This window comes from Melitaea cinxia, chromosome 24 (assembly GCF_905220565.1).
Source record: "Melitaea cinxia chromosome 24, ilMelCinx1.1, whole genome shotgun sequence".
In the NCBI taxonomy this organism is placed as follows: domain Eukaryota; kingdom Metazoa; phylum Arthropoda; class Insecta; order Lepidoptera; family Nymphalidae; genus Melitaea; species Melitaea cinxia.
The window spans coordinates 9,729,581-9,751,556 of record NC_059417.1 but is presented as its reverse complement, the minus strand read 5'-3'; the positions used below and the strand labels follow the sequence as shown (position 1 = coordinate 9,751,556).

Here is a 21,976-nt window from a genome sequence, read left to right as displayed (position 1 = left end):
GACTAGACACACTAACACCTGTTGTCTATTACACCGACGACAAGGACGACGCAATTGGCTACTTCGTCAGAAGGGCGGTGGAGGCTAACCGTAGCCAAATTCTCGAGCACAGCCTCAAAATGGCGATCCATAATAGGGATGCGAATGTTATTGAGGATGTGCTCACGAAACTGGCGGCGGGCGCTGGTTTAGAAAAATGAGAGTGGCCGTCGACAATGCGGTAAATTAACAATGTAAGTCACACAATGTAAATTATAAAGCATGTAGTGCATTATAAAATTAATGGAGCATGTAGAAAAAAAAAAAAAAACCATAGTCGTAAGTGATTATTCTAGTTATTGTTATTTAATTTAATTCTAATAATTATTCTAATTATTATTATTATATAATTATATATATATATATCTCACGGTCGGTTTTGGACTCACTACGAACACTGCAATGTTGAAAATAATACGCCTCAATATTTGAAAATTAAAATTTAAATAAAAAAAGGCATGGGCACTCAAGAGCCTATGGATGTTAAAATTTAAATAAAAAAAAAAATACCATAGCGGTACATGCGTAAACAAGGTCAAGGACGTTTAAATTATTATTCGCCGGAGTTTGAAGATGTTCTTGAGTACTTCGAGCGCGATCCCTGGCGGAGGACAAGGATGGCAGCAAGAGAATTCGATGTTAGCCAAAACTTCGTATGGAAGATATTACGTACACAAGGATGGCTAAGATCTAGATTAGGTAAAACCGAATTAGAAAAACCGAATTATGGGGGTTTTTTGGGTGTGGAGGAATGGGGTGAATGAAACCCATTGGGTGAGGAGGGCTCGATACAGAGAAGTGTAAATAGTGTAAATAAACTGTTAATAGGTATGTAAGTTAATTATTCTGTAGAAAACTCCGATTTTTTAAATACGCCTGAAGTTTATACCTACAGTCCGTTTATAAATTGATTTGTTGTGAAAAGAACAATTGTGGTTAATAATCGAAAAGAAGTTTAAATAAAATAGGTATTTCTGACGGTCCTAAGCCCGTGTAAAGTATGAAGGACAAACGAGTCTATCTACGTAAGTACTCGCTAGCTCGCGCCTATAGGTATACTTTTATCAACCGAAACGCGCACGGACGTGTTTCATTCATATAAAATAATGAATGAATGATCAGTGCCTTACTACTTTCCAAGTCGATCGAATAAAAATGAATATTAAAATTGAAACTTTTTTTTAGTCAACATTACAATTGATTTATCCATTTATATTATATTGTACTATAGATGATTCCAAAGTAAAATATTTCGTTTCCAAAACGGTTATAAAATCACCGTGTATATATTATTATATATATATTATTACTTTATTGCACTTTAAAAAAAATTACAGGTATTTGTATACAAATTTAGTTAGCAACGGTGGACTTATCTCTAGGAGAGATCTCTTCTAGCCAACCTGTGGTAGTGGAACTAATGTTACATAGTAGGCTAAGAGAGTGCAGTAATGTAGACATCATACAGATTCTTGATTTTACTTCTATATATAAATACACCTAATATCTGGTTACAACTATTCCTAAACAAGAATATCTTGTAGAGAATAAGGTGCGAAATTGTAAGTTTGAAACAAATTAAGCAAAAAAATAAAACATTTAATAACTTATAATAATACTAATTAATAACAAAGAATATAAAAATAGTCTGCCATTTTGTAACGCAACGCCGCCATTTTGTTTATCCCTGATTTTGAAGTGATGTCTTACATATTCAGGGTCAAAGCATTCGTCGGGCACGTCAAAAGTTCTGTGTTTGATCGCGCATGCGTAGTAATAAGCGGATGTGCGCGGGGTCCGTATCCGCTTTGGATCTTCAAAGTCAACTTCGTATAATCCAAATTTTGTCCTGAAATATTAATATACAAAATATATTAATCCCTGTATCGTGTATATATTACAAGCTTAGCTTATTTTTGTTCTTTTAGTCATCTACTCGTATATGTATGCTAGTTGTGTATCCAAATATTTAAGATAGTGACGCAATATTTCTTAATATATATTTTAGATTCAGGCAAAATAAGGAGAACCTTAAATATATTAAAATATAGTAGGAGGTAATTCTCGACCGTGTAAAACGATGTAATTATTATCAACGCTGGCTCTCTTATATCATCTATAAGACGTATACTTTAGAGAGCAATAAGCTTATTTTTTATTTATGCCAACTATATTATATCACTAACTTGGTTTTGGCATTGAGTTTAATTCAAAAAATTAGGTAACTAAAACATTTGACTGATAGAATTTTGAGACTAAAATTTCACACTAGAATATGCATTGGAGGCGTAATTATGTTTTTATACTAAAACCAGTGGATCATAATATATATATTTCTTCTGTGTGTGTGTTTGTCACTAAATTCCTCTTTTTTTATATAACTAGGTGGGCAAACAAGCGTATGGCTCACCTGATGGTAAGCGATTACGGTAGCTTATAGACGCCTGTAACACCAGAACCATCACAAGCGCGTTGCCGACCCAATCCCCAATCTCCCCCAGGAGCTCTGGTCACCTTACTCTCCAACAGGAACACAATACTGCTAGAAAATAGTATTATTTAGCTGTGGTCTCCTCTAAGGTCGAGATACTACCCCAGTCGGGCTGCTCCATATTTTGAGCAGGAAATTCCTACTGTGCCCTAAACGGCTGAACCGATTTCAAGATCATGATATCAATGATTTTTTTTATATCAAGAATTTCTATTGCATATTTTTTTTACGTGACGATTAACACATAACATAATACATGAACATAAACCCCCACATACATGAAAACAATAAAAAGTTATTGGAGATGTCAAAGATTGTATCATAAGCTAAATACGTCATAGCTAAAATATTAAAAAGAAACTAACGTATAGCCATCCAACCACTCGAAGTTGTCAGTAAGCGACCACACAGTGTACCCTACAACACTGACGTTGTCTACTTTGATTGAAAGCAGCACCTGGAAATCACAACATCAACACATACAATACATATAATAAAAATGCAAATTTAATATGTTTCTGCACGCTAATCTCAGGAACAGCTTATCCGATTTCGATGCGGTTTTCAATAATATATTTTGGTAAGCTTTACTTAACATTTAGTGTTTGTTTCATGTCAATACGTTCATAAATAAAAAAGTTGTGCCAATTTAAAGAATCACGTTGAACATGTAAATACCCAAACGACGGTATTTATAATCCAATATAAATCAGAAGATCATCATCATCATTACAGCCTATACAGTCCACTGCTGGACATAGGCCTCCACAAGCTCACGCCAAAAATAACGTGAACTCATATGTTTTGCCCATAGTCACCACGCTGGGCAGGCGGGTTGGTGACCGCAGTACTGACTTTCTCGCACCGAAGACGCTGCTGCCCGTCTTCGGCCTGTGTATTTCAAAGCCAGCAGTTGGATGGTTATCCCGCCATCGGTCGGCTTCTTAAGTTCCAAGGTGGTTGTGGAACCTTGTTATCCCTTAGTGGCCTCTTACGACACCCACGGGAAGAGAGGGGGTGGCTAAATTCTTTAGTGCCGTAGCCACACAGCACATATAAATCAGAAGATATATCCAGAAAATGCTATACAAAGTCTCTATTCCACGCGGACGAAGTCTTGGGCACAGCCAGTACTTAATATATACGTCGAAAATAAAAAAGATCACGTACTTTGAGATCCAAATAAAAGTAATATTAAAGTGTAATAATAATAATTCTGAATTAGTACCTGTTCCAAATATCTCTTTATGAAGTCAACTCTGTCATTATCGTAAGGCCCGGATTTCTTCGACGTAAGGCCATTTTCTACAATCATTATATCTATATCACCGTACTTTTGTTTTATCCACGAGAGCAGGCGACGTATTCCTTCAGGGTATACCTGGAAATAATGTCTTGTAAAAATAAAATATGCACCTACATGAGAAAAAAGGTCCACGTGTTTTTTATTTATTTATTACTTCTTGCATAAATATAATCAAACACTTTAAAAAGGAAAAAAGCAGCAGTACAGAAATAAAATTAAACAAATAGTGGTTACAGTGACATCATGCAAAGGCGGTCTTATTTCTTTAAGCAATCTCTTCCAGACAACCCCAGGTAAAAGGAGATTATTAGTAACAAAGTGCGGGATTGTGCAAAAGTAGATAAATATAAATAGAATTATGAATACATAAAAGCATATATACATACACATATAGAAGAATAAGATAAACATACAAAATCATGTTTTGTTATGTGTTTTATGGTTATACTAGTTGACCCCGCAAACGTTCTTTTGCCAAATATTTTATTAACCTTCTCATTCTCCCCCCCCCCTTTTTACTTAGGGGTATGAAAAATAGATGTTCGATTCTCAGACCTACCAGATATGCGCACAAAATTTCATGAGAATGGGTCAAGCCGTTTCGGAGGACTTTAACTACAAGCACCGCGACACGAGAATTTTATATATTAGATTATACAGATGTTGTTAGTTTGTCATGTGTGCTTAATTTTTTTTCGTTTATACTCTTTGGGTAAAAACAAAAAAATTCCCCCAAAATAGGATTTCGTCCTAGGTTTTTAATTGCTGCCGAGTTTAAAGTTGTTTAAGCACGTCCTGTTTCGAAAAGAATCGTTTCATTTACAAGGATCTTAATCTGGACTGATATAACCAATCAAATAAACCTATTTAAAACAAAATCTTCTTCACATTTGAGTGTTGAAACTGAACGCTTTCTTTTTTTATATAACAAGGTCGGCAAACAAGCGCACGGTTCACCTGATGGTAAGCGATTACCGTAACTTATAGACGCCTGCAACACCAGAAGCATCGCAAGCGCGTTGCCGACCCTATCCTAACTCCCCCCAGGAGCTCTGGTCACCTAACTCAGCAACAGGAACACAACACTGCTTTAAAACAGTATTATTTAGCTGTGATCTTCGGTCGAGGTAATGCCCCAGTCGGGCGGATCCATATTTTGAGCAGGATATTTTCTGTTGTGTCCTACCTCAGTTTTTTAACAATTCGTCAAAATTACTGAAAAAATATCTAAAATACGAAACTTTCAGGACATGCAAGATAATTATTATAATTAATCAAACTCTTATCTTCAATAGAGTAGCTTTAGTAATTGGTTTTAATAGTCATCTAATTATCTTCAATTAGCCTTTAAGACATTTATTTTAACGAGCTATGTGTATACATAAAGATAAAAAAAGAATGTTGTAATAGAAAAATGGCGCGTTGGCGCAATGGTCACAGCACTGGTTTGTGGCTGTTGCGCTTGTGGTTGCGGGTTCGATCCCGACACATGACATATAGATTATTTTAATTCGATCCAGTACTTTGCGTTTCGTATAGCGCGTTCAAACAGACAAACAAACTCTTCAGTTTTATAATATTAGTATAGATAATAGCAATAACTATATTTCAAATTTACGTAAAAAATAAAAATAATATTTCCTTCTGACGAATAGTCACAGGACTGGTTTGTGACTGTTGCGCTGGTGGTTGCGGGTTCGATCCCCGCACGTGACAAACATTTGTATTGGCCATACAGATGTTTGCCGTGGTCTGGGTGTTTGTGCAGTCCTTGTGGGTCTCCCCACCGTGCCTCGGAGAGCACGTTAAGCCGTCGGTCCCGGTTTTTATTATGTACACCTGACAGCAATCGTTACTCATAGCTTGGAACATATCCGCCAAACCATAATGGAGCAGCGTGCGAGATTAAGTTCTGATCCTTCTCCTACATAGAGAAAGATGCCTATGCCCAGCAGTGGGATATTACATACAGGCTTTTAGGCAGCTTTACTAGGCAGTCTCGGGAATATCGATATGTAGTCTTATGTAATAAATCCTCTGTAGGATAAGCATAATTATATTGCATGACATTTAACAAAAGGCTTGGACATTTTAGAGCATGTGGATGTTAATCTTAAATTATAAAACAAAACAAAATCTGTCTCCAGATTGACATCGATTAGTAATCAAATACAAAAATCGAATTACAAACTTACCACCAACAGTGGAAAAGGTCCTGGGCTGGCTTTGGTATTCGGTGGTAGTTCCAGAACAGCGTTTAATTCCGGTGACCCAGTTACCACCCATACACCAGGATCTTCTCCTGGCTTCGCTGGTCTTATTACGTTCGTGGTGTAATGATTGATACCGTAAAAATCAGCGGTACCTACAGATTATTATTATTAAGGATCTGCCATTTATATTTATAAAGATATATCTATAGATTTAAATTAAGAAACATGGTCGTATATTAGTAATATTATTACGGTCAATGTCAATTAAAGTCAAAAATAAAAATATATGTTGTCAAAAAATATCAAGAAAAGTGATTAATTTTTTTTTTTTTTTGTTGTTGTTTCAAGGTGAATGAAAAAGTAAACTTAAACATCAGTTAAACTTTTTAGCCGAGTTACAAAAAATTTTTTTATATATATACCCCAGAACTTTTTACTGAGTGTACCGATTTCAATTTTTACTTTTTAACCGACTTCCAAAAAAGGAGGAGGTTCTCAATTTGACTGTATTTTTTTTATGTATGTTACTTCAGAACTTGTGACTGGGTGGACCGATTTCGACAAGCAGACTTAAATCCTTCCGTGGGCCTTAAGAAACATACAAAAAAAATAAATTAGCCGAATCGATCGAGCCATTCTCGAGTTATGCGCTTAGCAACATTCATTTTTATTTATGTAGATTAATTACAAAATTGATTGATTTTTGTATGCATAACATTACAATAGAATATTGAATGTACATAATACCAACCAATTTAAATTCGACATTTCTATAACAAATAAAGTTGTTGTAAATGTGGACAAAAATGGTTCAAGGTAAAAATAATGACTACTAAAAAGAAAATTCCATCTCCACGACTCGATGAATATTAATAATAATTAATAAACGCTTCACACTCAACGACCCCCAGTAGGATTTTCTCCTGTGTTGGGGGTCAGGAAACACACACAATACACAAGCAAAACGTCCAGACCGATATAAATGTCTGTCGTGAACGGGAAACGCCCGCAACCGCCAGCGCAACATCCAGTGCTCATAATATTTTTTATTTGGGCACAGCAGGAATTTCCTGCTCAAAATATGGAGCAGCCCGACTGGGGTAGTACCTCGACCTTACAGAAGATCACAGCTAAATAATACTGTTTTCAAGCAGTATTGTGTTCCTGTTGGTGAGTAAGGTGACCAGAGCTCCTGGGGGGATTGGAGTTTGGGTCGGCAACGCGCTTGCGATGCTTCTGGTGTTGCAGGTGTCTATAAGCTACGGTAATCGCTTACCATCAGGTCATACGCTTGTTTGCCGACCTAGTGACATAAAAAAAATATCATATAAATCATCCTTTACATTTCCAAAAAAAAAACACTCAAATAAAAGCACTTGCACATTATACCTTTTATAAACTCTTTCTCCTCTTTCGTGAAGGAAGGTAATCTTGACACGTTGAAACCCTGTTTCAAACTGTACTCCAGCATTAGCTTCTCAACTGCTGGTGGCCAGCCTCCTTCTTTTGACAGTATTGCGTGCGCATATCTTCCTGACTGAAAAGTCCTTTTTTATAATTTTGTATTTTTTTTTGTGCTGTGTGGTTACGGCGTCAAAGAATATAGCTACCCCCTCTCTTCCCATGGGTGTCGTAAGAGGCGACTAAGGGAAGGATAACTTCTTTAACTGAAGTAAGTGGAACTTCCATCCTTCCTAAGGGTGGAAGTTCCACTACTACCTTGAACTTAAAAACTCGACCGATGACGGGATAACCATCCAACTGCTGGCTTTGAAATACACAGGCCGAAGACGGGCAGCAGCGTCTTCGGTGTGACAAAGCCAGTACTGCGGTCACCAACCCGCCTGCCCAGCGTGGTGACTATGGGCAAAACACATGCGAAAGGCTGCTGTGATGGTGTGATGATTTTTTTTATTTCATCTTTTTTTTTGTTGGATTTGTCCCAAAAATTGAATGTGTAGCGACATATATCTTGCCACATTGGAATTAAAACTGACGTATCCTAAATCACAATATTAAAGTTATCCGGGCGAATTAATTAGCGATTAAGAGCGATTAAACTCTGATCCTTCTCCTACGCTGCGTGGAGAAAGAGGCCTATCCGCAGCATTGGGATATTAATGTCTGAATCTTCACCAATATCTACTACTATGTTAAGATGTATTAGACAATTACATAATTTCACTTACTTCGCTTGTTTTGATAAAAAAAAAATTGAATATATAAATAAATAAACATACGGAAAATTCACGTCCTAGTTCCGCTAACTCCGTATCTTCGGGAGTCTTTGGTTCTATCCATATCTCGTAATTTGCAATTGTGAATCGCGCTGTAAATAAAAGGTAAAACAACAAGATGGATCAATTTCGTAAAAATATAAATCAAGATGTAGGTACAAAGTATTTACATTATAACGTATGTTAGTAGGTACCTACGAACTTAGTTAACAAAACAAATATTACGCTTAAACCCAGGCGGAAATCTAAGCCACAACAGGCTATTTAAAACTCAGGCGGAAATCTAACCCACAACAGACTATTTAAATTAAATAATTAGTAACTGCTCGCGACTTCGTCCACGTGGAATAGTGACTTAACATGTTCAACGTGATTCCTTAAATCGGCATAGCTTTTTTATTTATAAATCGATTGACACGAAATAAACACTTAATGTGAAGCTACGCTTGCTATATGTATTAGTAAAAAACACATCTAAATCGGATAAACTGTTTCTGAGATTATCGTGCACAAACGCACAGACAAACAGACAAAAATTCTAACACTTATTATTTTGGGTGCAATTTGCGTTGATAAAGGTCCCAATAAAAATATTCTCATATATCTTAAATGTACAGACAGCGACCTGTTACATTTTTATTATATGTATTAATAAAAACAAAATACCTTCTAATCCTAATTCACCTTTTTACAACGTTACTATAGAATAGTTTCAACTTTAGAAAACATTACGTACCATTGTACTTCGGTTTAAATTCTTTTTCATAAATCCTGTAAGCCGTGGCGTGAGCCAGAAGCACGTGCTTATTGCACAAATACGGTGCGAAAACTGGTTCCTTGATCCTAGGCGCAAATGCTCCAACAATGTATGCAAGATCACAAAAAGATATCGCTTCATTCAAAGTTATCCAGGTCTTTACTCTGCCAGCGTAGTGAGAGTACAGTGTTCTGGCATAGTCTCCAAACCAATTGACAATTAATGGGTTTGTCCAACCACCTTCGAACAAAGATTACACAAAATAAATTTAAAGGTAATTTGAAAAAATTAAAGCACTTTTCAGCAGCAAAGAAGCTAAAAATGTTAATTTATAACAAATAATAAAATACATATAAATAAAAATGAATGTTGCCGTTTCGGCTATTTTTTTTTTTTGTATGTTCCTTAGGGCTCACGGAAGGTTTTAATACTAAAAAAAATTACAATTATCTTTTGACAGATCGAAATGTGTCCGGGCAGCTAGTACTAAAACATTGATATATTAATCTCAAAAAAATATTTCACTTATTATCTTTGAAAATATTGGCTTTCAATGACATCCTCCTTTCATTGACTTTTTGATGCAACAAATATCTATATAGAAACTCACCAAGATCCTGAATCTTCACCGGCAGATCCCAATGGTACATAGTCACTATAGGCTCTATTCCTTCAGCTAAAAGCGCATCGATCAGATCGCTGTAGTATTGTACTCCAGCATGATTCAGTTTATCGGTGAAACCTGTTGGTAGTATGCGTGGCCAACTTATTGAAAACCTAAAAACAGTTAGTCCAAAGTGTTAGTCCAGTTTTAAGAATCCGTTGCAAAAATAGTTTGAAATCGTAATTTATCAGGCAAGTCAATGAACTACTATATATATAAATTCTATTTTTATTATATCTTTATATCTTGATAAATAAAGTATGACAAAACATTAATGCTGATGGACGCGTGCGCGACACTGTAAATTAATTAATATTTCTATATGTGTTTCTCTCACTTCACTTCAGCCTATCGCAGTCCACTGCTGGACATAGGCCTCCACAAGGTCGCTCCAAAAAGGGCGCGAACTCATGTGTTTTACCCATAGAGTCACCACGCTGGGCAGGCGGATAGGTGACCGTGCGCGTTTCTAGAAAAATAATTCTATTTTGGGTTTCTGTCCTTGATATTCTTAATTTGAAATTATTATTGGTACTGGTTGCCATCATAAGCCTTTAATAACGGTTGTCGCTTTTAGTACCATCTCTTCTCTTAGTGAAATCATACCAGTAGTGAAAAATCTATCGAATCAAACTCTAGTTCTTCTATTATTTAGGAGAAGAAGTTTTATTAAGCAGTGAATAATTCGAGAATTCTTTCTTTTTATCTTAGTATTTATTAAGCTGGGCTAAGATCTAGACTAGGAAAAACCGAATTAGAAAAACCGAATTATGGGGTTTTGGGTGTGGAGGGCGGAGGGTGTAGGGGAATCTATACAAGGTAACACTGTCACACCTCAAAACCCTATGGTTATGGAGATATCCATGGTTAAAGAGAGGTTAGAAGAAGAATTTAAAGCTATTATGATACCTTTGAGCTCGTACTGTTTGCATTGTGTGACAAATCGACACTTTTAAACAAAATAACGCGTCAAACATAATATTCTAATAAAATTAGTAACATTGCGTGCTAGAATATAGGTTTAGAAATTCGAAAAATACCCAAAACCGAATCGGAGCACCCCACTGTCCACGTGGTCTTAGTCTGTCCTACCCCTAGAGTGTTTTTTTTTTATGCCGCGGAGGCGCGGAGGGAGGGCAGCCCTCGCCCGCCGTGCGAAAGCTGTGCTTTCGCACGCAAGGGCGGAAGGGCTGCACTTCCCGCAGCGCCGGAGCCAAGCGTTCCTCTAACTTTCGAAATTCTTCTTCTAACCTCAAAACTTTAACCATGGATATCTCCATAACCATGGGGTTCTGAGATGTGACAGTGGACCCAGGGGTAGCGTCCCCCCCCCCCTCCCCTCCCCCTCCCCCCCACCGTCCCGAAATTCGGTTTTTCCTAATCTAAAGCTTTACCTTAAGCTGACCTGTAAAACTGCAGACCTAACTCCGCTGCAATTCTCACGTCTTCCCGCCACTGGTGGTAAGAGTAAGCAGCAACGTCAGCTGTTGCATTATTCTTGACGATTCTGCGTTCATTATGTATCACTCTGTCCCATGTACTTTCGCCTTTACCTGTTTCATCATTTACAAAATTAAAAATCTCAATGTCTATGACTTGATTAAAAAAGAATTAAACATCTATTAAAATCGATGCGATGCGAAAAATTATGAATATGGACGGATATTTGATAATCTTGATCGCAAAAACTACCATACTAATTGTAATGCAACTTGGTAGGTAGGTACGTAGATAGCTGGAGATCCACAATAAGATACAGAGCACGTTTGTATCCCAACATTCCCATAGTATCGGTAATTATGTGAGTAAAACCACGAAATGTAGCTAGTTAACATAAATAAAGAAATATAACCCGTGTTTAATTACTCGTATAGCAAGGAAACAAAGTGTTAAATTTAAGTACAAAAAAAATCGTTTCAAAATAAGTTTAGTAGTTAATTATATAATTATAAATCGTTTACTCATTGAGTTATGATTGAGATCAATAATTACATATTGATTATTATTTATTATTTGTTCCGTGGCAATTTAAGTTGTTCAAAGTCCTTGGTATTTGAGTTTAGGACGGATTTATTTATAGATATTTATTTCATACTACCTTATCCGGCGTACTTTGATGTCCATTTTTTTTTCTTGAATAAATCAATTTTTATTTTTAATTTTTTATACAAACCTTGGCCGGTACAATAACGATTACAAATAAATAATTTTGAGTAATACCTATATTTAAGTCTATACGTTTTTGTACGTATTGTATGTTAATATACCTAATATATGTGTGTAAGTCTTTATATTCTCAAATATTTACTATAAATGTATTGTTACTTGTACACCTATGCCAACACTAGAATATTTCCTTTCATCAATGTTTCTTGAAAGAGATCGCTTTGTAGCGATAAGGCCGGCCTTTGTACAATATGATACTTTACTATGTTCTTTATCTATGTAATATTTTGATCTTGGTTGTACAATAAATTGTTTTATTATTGTAGCTGAACACAAAAAAAAACAATTAATTTGGTGTAGTCGCAAGTTATAAGCGTATGTACGTTTTAGGCCATTCGTTTTTGTCTACAGATTAAAAAAAAATTATACTACTTAGTCCGCAAACAAGCGTATTGTCCTTATGATAGTGTGCGACTACCATAGCCTATAAATAACTGCAACATCAGAAGTATCGCAAGCGCGTCACCAACCCTACTCTCGACCCTAACCAGAAGCTCTGGTTAACTTACCAGGGAACACAACACTCGAGAACAGTATTGTTCCTCTTGTGACCTCTTGTTCCTGTGACCTCTTTCACGTCAATAATCTACAACTTTTAATTTAAAAAATTACATTTTGAATTATAAATAAATCGTCACTCATTATAATGAAATATGAATTTATATAATGAAATAATATAATATAATGAAATAATATAATATAATGAAATATGAATCTTTTTTACTCTTTTCTTCACATCTATGTTCCATCTTATAAAGAGAGGCTGTATTTGTTGCTTTTTATTATTATTATTATTACTCTTTTCTTTTTCTTTTTTATTTGATAAAATTTTAATTTTCATTTTTTAAATTAATTATTTAAATTTTCAGTTACATTTTTACTTAATTTTGACTTTTTTATTATTATTTTTTTTTTTATTGTATTTGTGCTCTCATTGTGTTTGTTGTATATCTGTAAGCAGCGTATGTGTCTCAAATAAATGTCTTTCTTTCTTCCTTTCAAATAACTTTTTCGGATTTTATCGCGGTTTATTAACTTTTTTAGATGCCCGACGTTTCGGATACTTAACAGCAAATATGGCCACGGGCGTGTCAGACGTAGCGTAGACCTAGCGTTGCAAAAGTTATTCGAAACTACTCTATACAAATCAATATTTTAATTAGTCCTCTCTACGCAGAAATCGGTATTCAAGTGTGAAAAAGAAAAATACATCGTAAGCTATCTGATAAATACCATTATACGTCAATTAGTTTAACGGTAAACGGTGAAACTGGCCCTATGCCCAATATAGTAACTATCAACGTTTGGCGATTCCGGAACTCTTCTTAGACGACCAACACGTGACCGTATATTTTTTTTTCATGTTACAAATTTCAAGATCAACTGGTTGGATTTAAAAAAATGTCTTAAGTGTTATTTAAGTGTATTATGATCATTAGAGTAGGTTAATCTTACTAATATTATAAATGTAACAATTTAGAAAAATGGACATATGGTTGAAAAATTGGTACACACTCACGCAAACTACTGAACTGCTTGCGATAAAGTTTGATATGCGGATACTATGAAGTCAAATCTTCTTCTATATATATATAAAAATGAAATTTTTGGTCTGTATGTTCTTTATAAAATCGTAAACTATGCGTTTGATTATGTATGATCTTCAGCAAAGTGTTGTGCATGCGCTCACAAAGGTTTCTGAGTTGGTACGACAAAAAAAGCGTAGCAACGCGCGCAAGGTATAGCTAGCATGAAATAAAATTAAAATAATTATTTCGCCATAAGATGATTAAACACACTTAACGGACGTAAAAAAAATATTATATTTAAAAAATATTAAGCATAAGTTCGGTTCTTATGGCATTATAAATTATAAGAATAAGAGTACAAAACTCGTATTCTATGATAAGTCACATTTCACTTTAAATCAATAAAAGCGTATTAATTATGTCATGTCGTTAATGTCATCGAAATTAAAATTAAGTAAATTAGTACTTATTCCAGCAAATAGAAATAAAAAATAAATTAAAAATACTTGATATTTTCATCAGCAGACACTGTTTTTGTTAGACTTTTTTTTTAAATATGCTACGTATCAAATTTACTATTTACAGTTTTTTTTCCATAAAAATAATTTCAAAAACTAGTGTCCTTTAGTCTCTCTCTCTCTCTCTCTCTCTCTCTGTCTCTCTCTCTCTCTCTCTCTCTCTCTCTTAGGTCTGCACTGTGTCTTAGATACACAAAACGTAACTTGCTATGAAAGAAACAGAAAAAAATGTGTGCTCGCACCTCTTTCTCTTGCTCTGTTTTACTTACTCGAGCACACTTTTCGTAACGCTCTCGTCACGCATTCACCAGCTTACTCCCCAAGTCAAGCTTGCGTAAAGAAGTTTTACTTCAAAAAGTTTGTGCGTCAGCTTACTCCTTAAGAGAAACCTTAACATTTAAAAATTAAAAAGTTCTATGAAATGGGCACAACACATGAGTTTACGCTGTTTTTTGGCATGAACTTGGGGAGGCTTATGTCCAGAAATGGACTGCGATAGGCCGAAGTGATGAAATGAGTCAAATAATATTTGATTAAAATAATAAAACTTTAAAATCGAAACATAAGCGTTTGCTATTTGAATCGGCATAGTAAATACTATAATATTATTATACCTATATCTTACATTGACAGCTGAAAGCGCTGAAAAAGATCATGCTCAGAGTCACTAAGCGTTAACGGCATTTAGCATCATTTGTTTCACAAGATTACATTACCAATATTTTTGAAGAAAAACTTCTTCAAACGCGTTAGGCACTTTTTGGTTAGGGTAATCTTATAGGCTCGCGTCCACGTCACCGTCATGCTCGTGACTGACGCACGCACATCGGCCATGTGTGCGTCAGACGCTTTTTGCATGGGTAAAATCTCATGTGTGTGTGTCACCGACATAATTGATGTTTGATTGAAATTTTAATAACTACAAGTTCTAAATTTTCACTTCTATCGCAGTGTCTATAACTTCCATTTTTTTTACACAGCGGCCCTTATATCGTATCTTAAGAGAGTAATATTCGTACCATCAGCATTCCAGCCACCTTCGATCTGAATGGCAGACGACGCTGCGCCAAACCTGAAGCTTGAGGGAAACTTCATATCATATGCACGTGACACATGGAAGATGACACTGGAAAATTATATAAAAAAAAAACTTTATTACATTTAATAATAAGTTTATTACATTTAATAGTAAGAGCTTCTGTGGAGGGTTAAATCTAATAGTGGTATAATTTATTTCCAAACCGATCAAGCCATATCATCACAGCTCTTGCAGTGCTCTTAGTGTTACAGGTGTATAGTCTTTTTTTTTCGTGGGGAAAATCCATCATCGATACCCTCCAGCGCGGGGGCGCCAGAGGGTTATGTCAGACTCCTACTGACTAAAAACCACCACGTGTTAGCAGTCATCCGCCTGGGTGGGGCGAGATGGGGTCGCGCTAGCATTCCATCTACAGGCGTCTAGTCTACGGTAACCTCTTACCATCAGGTGGGCCGTACGTTTGTTTTCCTTATAGCGTTGTTGGTTTCAATATTCAAATTAAACTCAATCCATTAATGCAACCTTGTACACAATTTTAGTTTGTTTATTATTCTAAAGCGGACGAGCTATCGAGATTATTCTAGTTCTTTAAATGACCACACGACAAGCCTCAAATTCCAAATACAAAAAGTAATATTAAAATTGGTAGACCTAGAAAAAGTTATGAAGTAACACAGAGAAAATAATTTTGTTTGCTCGCAAACGAAAAAAAACCGTTTTCAGTTACATCGACAAGTAATACCACGTACACGAGAAATAGTCAAGTAAATACGCATTACCAAAGATTACTCAAAAAGTAGTCATCAGATGTTGATTAAATTCAAATGGAAACACACTGTAAGCATATCAAATCGGTCTACCCAGTGAAAAGTTACGATATAATACAACGTAGGTCGACAAAAAAATAGTTTAAGTAAATAGGTACGCATTATTCGATATAACTCGAAAAGTACTTTGAAATGTGTTGAAAGTACTTTCCTTTCGATTTAAAAAAAAAATCATCGAAATCGGTCCACCCAGTCAAAAGTTCTGAGGTACACAAAAAAAAATACAATCGAATTGAGAACCTCCTCCGTTTTTGGAAGTCGGTTAAAAAGACATCGTGACACTTATTCAAAATCCGGTTGACCGACAAAATCTCTTGTCTGACCGGAAAAATAAAATCTAATATAAAGATTTTAGTAATATAATAATTATTATACTCAATTAGTGTACATTATTATTAATTTATATATAAGTTGGTCATTATTCAGAACTAGTTAATTCACGGGATTTTGTCTGTCCGTAATTATTCGATGCGTGAAATTTTTCATGTAATATTGTAAATATACCAATCCTTATTTACTACTGATGACCACTAAGTTATCTAATAGTTAAATTTGTTTTAAAACCAGTCAAGGCATATCGAAAATAATCTGGAATCAACTAATAAACATAGGAAAGCTTTTATTAATTTATTTTATTTATATAATCTTACACATTGAAGCATATTAAAACAAACAGAGAAGTGGTCACGGTAAATTTAAACTACTCTAAGAGTGGCGTGTTGTATTCCCGCTCAAGGCATGTTTATGTAGGTTTAACGACATTTAGGTATTACATATTGTTTTCTAATTTTTACGCGAATTACACTCATTATAATGAAACAATTCTTTCGGATTTTATCGCGGCTAATACCCGACGTTTCGAATACTTTACAGCAACCATGGTCACGGAAGGACGAAACGTCGGGCATTTAAAAAACTTAATAAACCGCGATAAAATCCGAAAAACTTGTTACATTTATTACCATTTTGTCTATTGTGCTTACACAGCTTTGGCTCTTGTGCTAGACACAATTTTTTTGCGCTACTTTAGTTATTGAGTGTGAAGCAATTTGAATTTACAATTTTATCATGCATTTATTTCATATGAGCCAAAAAACCCAGACATAAAATAACCTTGATTTTTGTTGAACACTTACGACTTATTTATATTCTATTAAAAATTACTCAATTATTATAATTTCTCAGAAGAATGAAAATTATGTCAAAAATATGTTAATACATATAGTTCACTTAACGAATTTGTATGTTGAAACGTGATGTTGCGGAGGATATTTTATTTTGGAGCGTATTTTTTTTTTGTGGAGGTGGTTATTGGTTAAAGATCATCTTAAAGTATAAATTTAAATATAATTTTATTTTCTTAAAAATTACTTTAAATTATATACAATATTACTAGCTGACCCCGCAAACGTTGTTTTGCCATACATGTTATTAACCCCCTTAATCCTCACCCCTCCATATAACTTCGGAGTATGAAAAATATTATGTTGACTGATTCTTAGACATACCCGATATACACACAAAATTTCATAAAAATCGGTCCAGCCGTTTCGGAGTAGTACGGTAACTAACCTTGTGACACGAGAATTTTATATATAAGATTATAGGTATATTTAGGTATATAGGTGTATTTTTATTGAGGTATTTTAATAATTATTTAAAATAATGTAATTTTTTACTGTTATTTTTGCTTGCTTTTTTGTGCTGTGTGGCTACGGCACCAAAGAATATAGCCACCCCCTCTCTTCCCGTGGGTGTCGTAAGAGGCGACTAAGGGATAACAAGGTTCCACTACCACCTTGAAATTTAAGAAACCGACCAATGGCGAGATAACCATCTAACCGCTGGCTTTGAAACATACAGGGCGAAGACGGGCAGCAGCGTCTTCGGTGCGACAAAGCCAGCTCTGCGGTCACCAACCCGCCTGCCCAGCGTGGTGACTATTGGCAACACATATGAGTTCACGCATTTTTGGCGCGAACTTGTGGAGGCCTATGTCCAGCAGTGGACTGCAATAGGCTGGAATGTTGATGATAATGATGATGATGAATTTTTTGCTAATAATTTATTGCAGGTATCTCTTTTATTATAACTAAGGTTTATAGTCTTGATTCATTCAAAAGATACAGACTATACAAATTTTAACAACGACTTGTTAATCAGCTTCTTGATCTAAACGAATATTTCAAATGAAGATTCCAATTTCCAATGGAAAATACAATTATATCTTTTTTGTGTCATTTTCATGAACACGCCCGTGATTATAGCGTCTGCAACATTTTTTTTTTATGTAACTAGATTGGCAAACATGCGTACGGCTCCCCTAATGGTAAGCGATTACCATAGCTTATAGATGTTTGCAACACCAGAAGTATCGCAAGCACGTTGCCGACCCCATTCCCAGTTCCTCCGGGAGCTCTGGTCACCTTACTCACCAACAGGAACACAACACTGCTTAAAATCAGTGTTATTTAGCTGTGATCTGTAAGGTTAAGGTAGTTCACCAGTCGGGCTACTCCATATTTTGAGCAGGTCGGTTAATGAAATATAAGAAATTTCAAAATGACAATCGCGGTAAATTCATTTAGTAGCCAAAAATTGCAAAAATGGAATTATTGTGAGTGAAGATATTATATATTTTTCAAACTGCGTAACGTTAACACGTTTTTGCAATGCAAAGTATTAATTTTAGTAACTGTAAAGGTCGAACACGTCATGACTCTCTCAAAAAGACCACAAAAACCCGTCCAATAAAAAAGTAACACAGTAAATTTAAAAACGAAAGTTATAAATATCGAGGGTTAAAAAAGGTAAAAGGAAAGGTATAAGGAAAAAAAGTAAAGTTGTAATAGCTCAGGTGGACCGGTCGCGATCGAAAAGACCATGGTTCAAATCCTCGGTCGATTAATTATTTTTTTTCTTCTTTTTTCTAATTGCACTCGTTATTTTTTTATTTAATAATGTATGTTAAATTGGAAAATATTATTCATATTTTATAATTTATAAATAATGATTTCCAAGAAACACGATTTACTAAAAATACCGAGCTAAACTCGGTCACCCAGGTACTACAAATATTATACGTGGCCTTTTACAATTATTAATTTTTAGTTTTCTGATTTATTTATAATATTAAAGTCCTAATAAATAAGAGCTCCAAAGGCAAATATGTACTAGAATTGTAAATAGCTGTAGACTAAGATCAAAACGGACATCTTGTTCTAGTATTTTTATTTGATCGCACTTTAGCTATAAGCGTCCAGAGTAATTAAAAATATAAAATTCCCCATACAGAAAGGACTTTTTCTAGGACACCTTTAAATGTAAGACAATAAAAAAATTATAAATAGAAATGTCAAATCCATAACGCAATAAATAAACACAATTACATATTGTGCCATAACATACGACAACGCGTTGACGCAACGGTCACAGCATTGGTTTGTGGCTGTCGCGCTGGCGGGTGCGGGTTCGATCCCCGCATATGACAAACATTTGTATTAGCCATACAAATTTTTGCCGTGGTCTGGGTGTTTGTGCAGTCCTTGTCGTTTGAGAGCACGTTAAGCTGTCGGTCCTATAGTTGTTATCATGTACACCTTATAGCGATCGATACTCATATTAGGTAACATATTCGCTAACCCGCATTGAAGCAGCGTGGTGAGTTAAGCTGTGATCCTTCTCCTACATAGGGAAAGAGGCCTATGCCCAAGAGTGGGATATTACAGGCTGAAGCGTAGCGTACATATTATGAAAAAATTATGTGGTGTCATAGGACGAAGGTAGGAACCAGGTAGGAACGAAGTTCCTACGGATAGTATAGAAGCAACACAATTTGAAAAAAAAATGTTGTATTTTATATATATTTTCTAGTTCTTGATTTTTTTTTTTATATAAAAGTATTTAGGAAATTTAGTATTTTAGAAAATAACAAATACCGTAAAATACAATAAATCAAACAAAATAATAATAATAATTCAAACTATTAAGTGAAATAAAAAAACATATGTCTATTTATTTTTGTCGACAGTATAAAATTTCATAAATAATTTTAAAAAAAGTTTACTAGTAATATTGTAGTTTTACAAACGTCATATTATACAGTCGTGTGACTGATATTACGTCACTTCCGTTATATATTTTTCTTACGGTTTTAGTATCACATTTTTTTCAGTTCGGGCGCCCAGCCAAATGTCAAGCCTGCCGTAAGGAACTTCGTTCCAATAGAACGACGTTTGCCACCCTAGTAGTATAAAAAATAAATAAATAAACTCCTACACTATACATAGAATGAAAACTTGCGTCAGGGATTACACACAACACAAACGCATAAACGCCCAGGGCACGAAAGAAACAAGCGTACGGCTCACCTGATGATAAGAGATTGTACCATATAGACGCCTGCAACACTAAAAGCATCGCAAGCGCGTTGCGGACCTTACCAATAAGCACCGCAGGAGTTCTGTTATCCTTACTTCGCACAGCAACATTACACTATTTGAGAGCAGAACACTGCTCAAATAACAATTTAGCTGTGACAAAAGTAAACATCCACATTTTATTGAGATTGAGCCCCAATGAAACAAAGTCATGTATCAGAGGTCGTTCAGCACACACTACCTGCCAGAATGGCCAGACCGCCACTACTTCTATTTTCTAGTCAATATATCGACGTAAATCTTTGAACTACTATTTTAATAGACTTCAAAAAAGGAGGAGGTCCTCAATCCCTTAATACCCTTTTACTACCCATACCGATTTTAATACTTAATTCTTATCTAATCGAAATCTCGTGCTTGTCATGTAGTCCCGTGTCAGTTTGGTCGAGATTAGCACAATTTGGAAATATCCTTAATAATTCACATTTAATTGACTACCTACGTTGTATTACTTCGCAATGTAATTCAAATCGGTTTTTTTTTTCGTATGCGTGCAAACACAATTATTTGTGAGTAAATTTAAGTGACTTACCACAAGGCAACTGCTCGATAGACGTACATGGTTGTTACTGTTATTTAATGTACTTTATTTAACGCTTTACGTTAAATAAGCCTGCTCCACGTTAAGACCTACTCACACTACGACGCCGACTACAACTCGATCTTGATCCGGTTTCAGTCTACCAAAATATTAAATAACACTTTACATCAAAAACACTAATATCCAAAAACACTTTCGAATCATTACTAAAGTGATTTAAAACGAGATATTTACTATATTTTTTTATTTTTATTTTGTGGAGCTCCGTATTTCGATATTATCTACGAATCTCTTATTATTTATTTATTTATTCAAGACTCATCAACGCAAGGTACACAGCAAACTATCTAGCGTACGTACTTTGTTGAAATGTTCGTCTACCCGCAATTACAGATAGGCACGGCATACAGTGGGCTGAAATTCACGTTTCATAGACATTCAAATTTATTTTTTCAAGTGACACTTTTTTTGCTTGAATGCGATTGAGAATAACTGCTATATGTCCTATATAGTGAACTTTCAGGTTTATAATCGTAAACAGCGCACTAAGAATTTTTTTTAAAAAAATTTGTATGGCGTAGACATAATAAATGATGATATCTCCATAATCGCACAATTGCGCCAAATATCCTCTTAGGTTATTAAAATATAAATTATTTTTGATTTTTTGACATACTTTATGCTGCGGTCAAACGTGCGTTTTTTTTTTTAAATCTTTAAAAAATTTACCAATTTTGTTTTCTTTATTTTTTGGTTTTTAACTAATATCAAGATTGTACTTTACATTTACTTAAATTAGTTGTGTGCTTTATTAGAAAGTGAAATTCATTAAAAACCATAAAAAGGTTTAATTATTACAATAAAAATATAATATGATAAAATTAAATAAGGCTATGAATATATTATTTTTATTATTGCCTTTTTTGTATCACTATCTTCAGAGCCGAACTCAAAGTTACGGTTTATTTCAGCAATATCCCTAAACTGGAATTCAGGTGTTTGAAAATTCAGCAGATCAATGTTTCAGCAAACACATTTTTCTTTTTCTTTGCATTCATTCGTTGGGTCTTGACTGTTGAAATAAGTGGATTCGTAAATGAACACATTTTTGCGCATATATCATACATTATATTTATTTTATTTCATATTT

General features: G+C 34.8%; 1 protein-coding gene across 1 annotated transcript; it reads right to left on the bottom strand.

Moving 5' to 3' along the window:
• Positions 1–1,622: 1,622 nt before the first annotated feature.
• On the bottom strand, positions 1,623–15,075 carry LOC123665389 (myrosinase 1-like). The gene is made up of 10 exons (XM_045599701.1): positions 15,000–15,075; positions 11,113–11,260; positions 9,654–9,820; positions 9,023–9,283; positions 8,290–8,378; positions 7,439–7,586; positions 6,028–6,201; positions 3,759–3,946; positions 2,896–2,987; positions 1,623–1,888 (listed from the first exon to the last, which is right to left on the bottom strand). Exons 1-10 carry the CDS (start codon positions 15,073–15,075, stop codon positions 1,639–1,641), a joined length of 1,593 nt encoding a protein of 530 aa, XP_045455657.1. The 3' UTR covers positions 1,623–1,638.
• Positions 15,076–21,976: the final 6,901 nt, after the last annotated feature.

Coding starts and splice junctions, on each gene's coding strand:
- LOC123665389 (XM_045599701.1), bottom strand. CDS start 15,075: ATGAAGTTTCCCTCAAGCTTCAGGTTTGGCGCAGCGTCGTCTGCCATT. Junction 6,202..7,438: donor GGAGAAAGAGTTTATAAAAG/GTATAATGTGCA, acceptor AATAATCTGTAG/GTACCGCTGATTTTTACGGT. Junction 2,988..3,758: donor TAAAGAGATATTTGGAACAG/GTACTAATTCAG, acceptor TGTGATTTCCAG/GTGCTGCTTTCAATCAAAGT.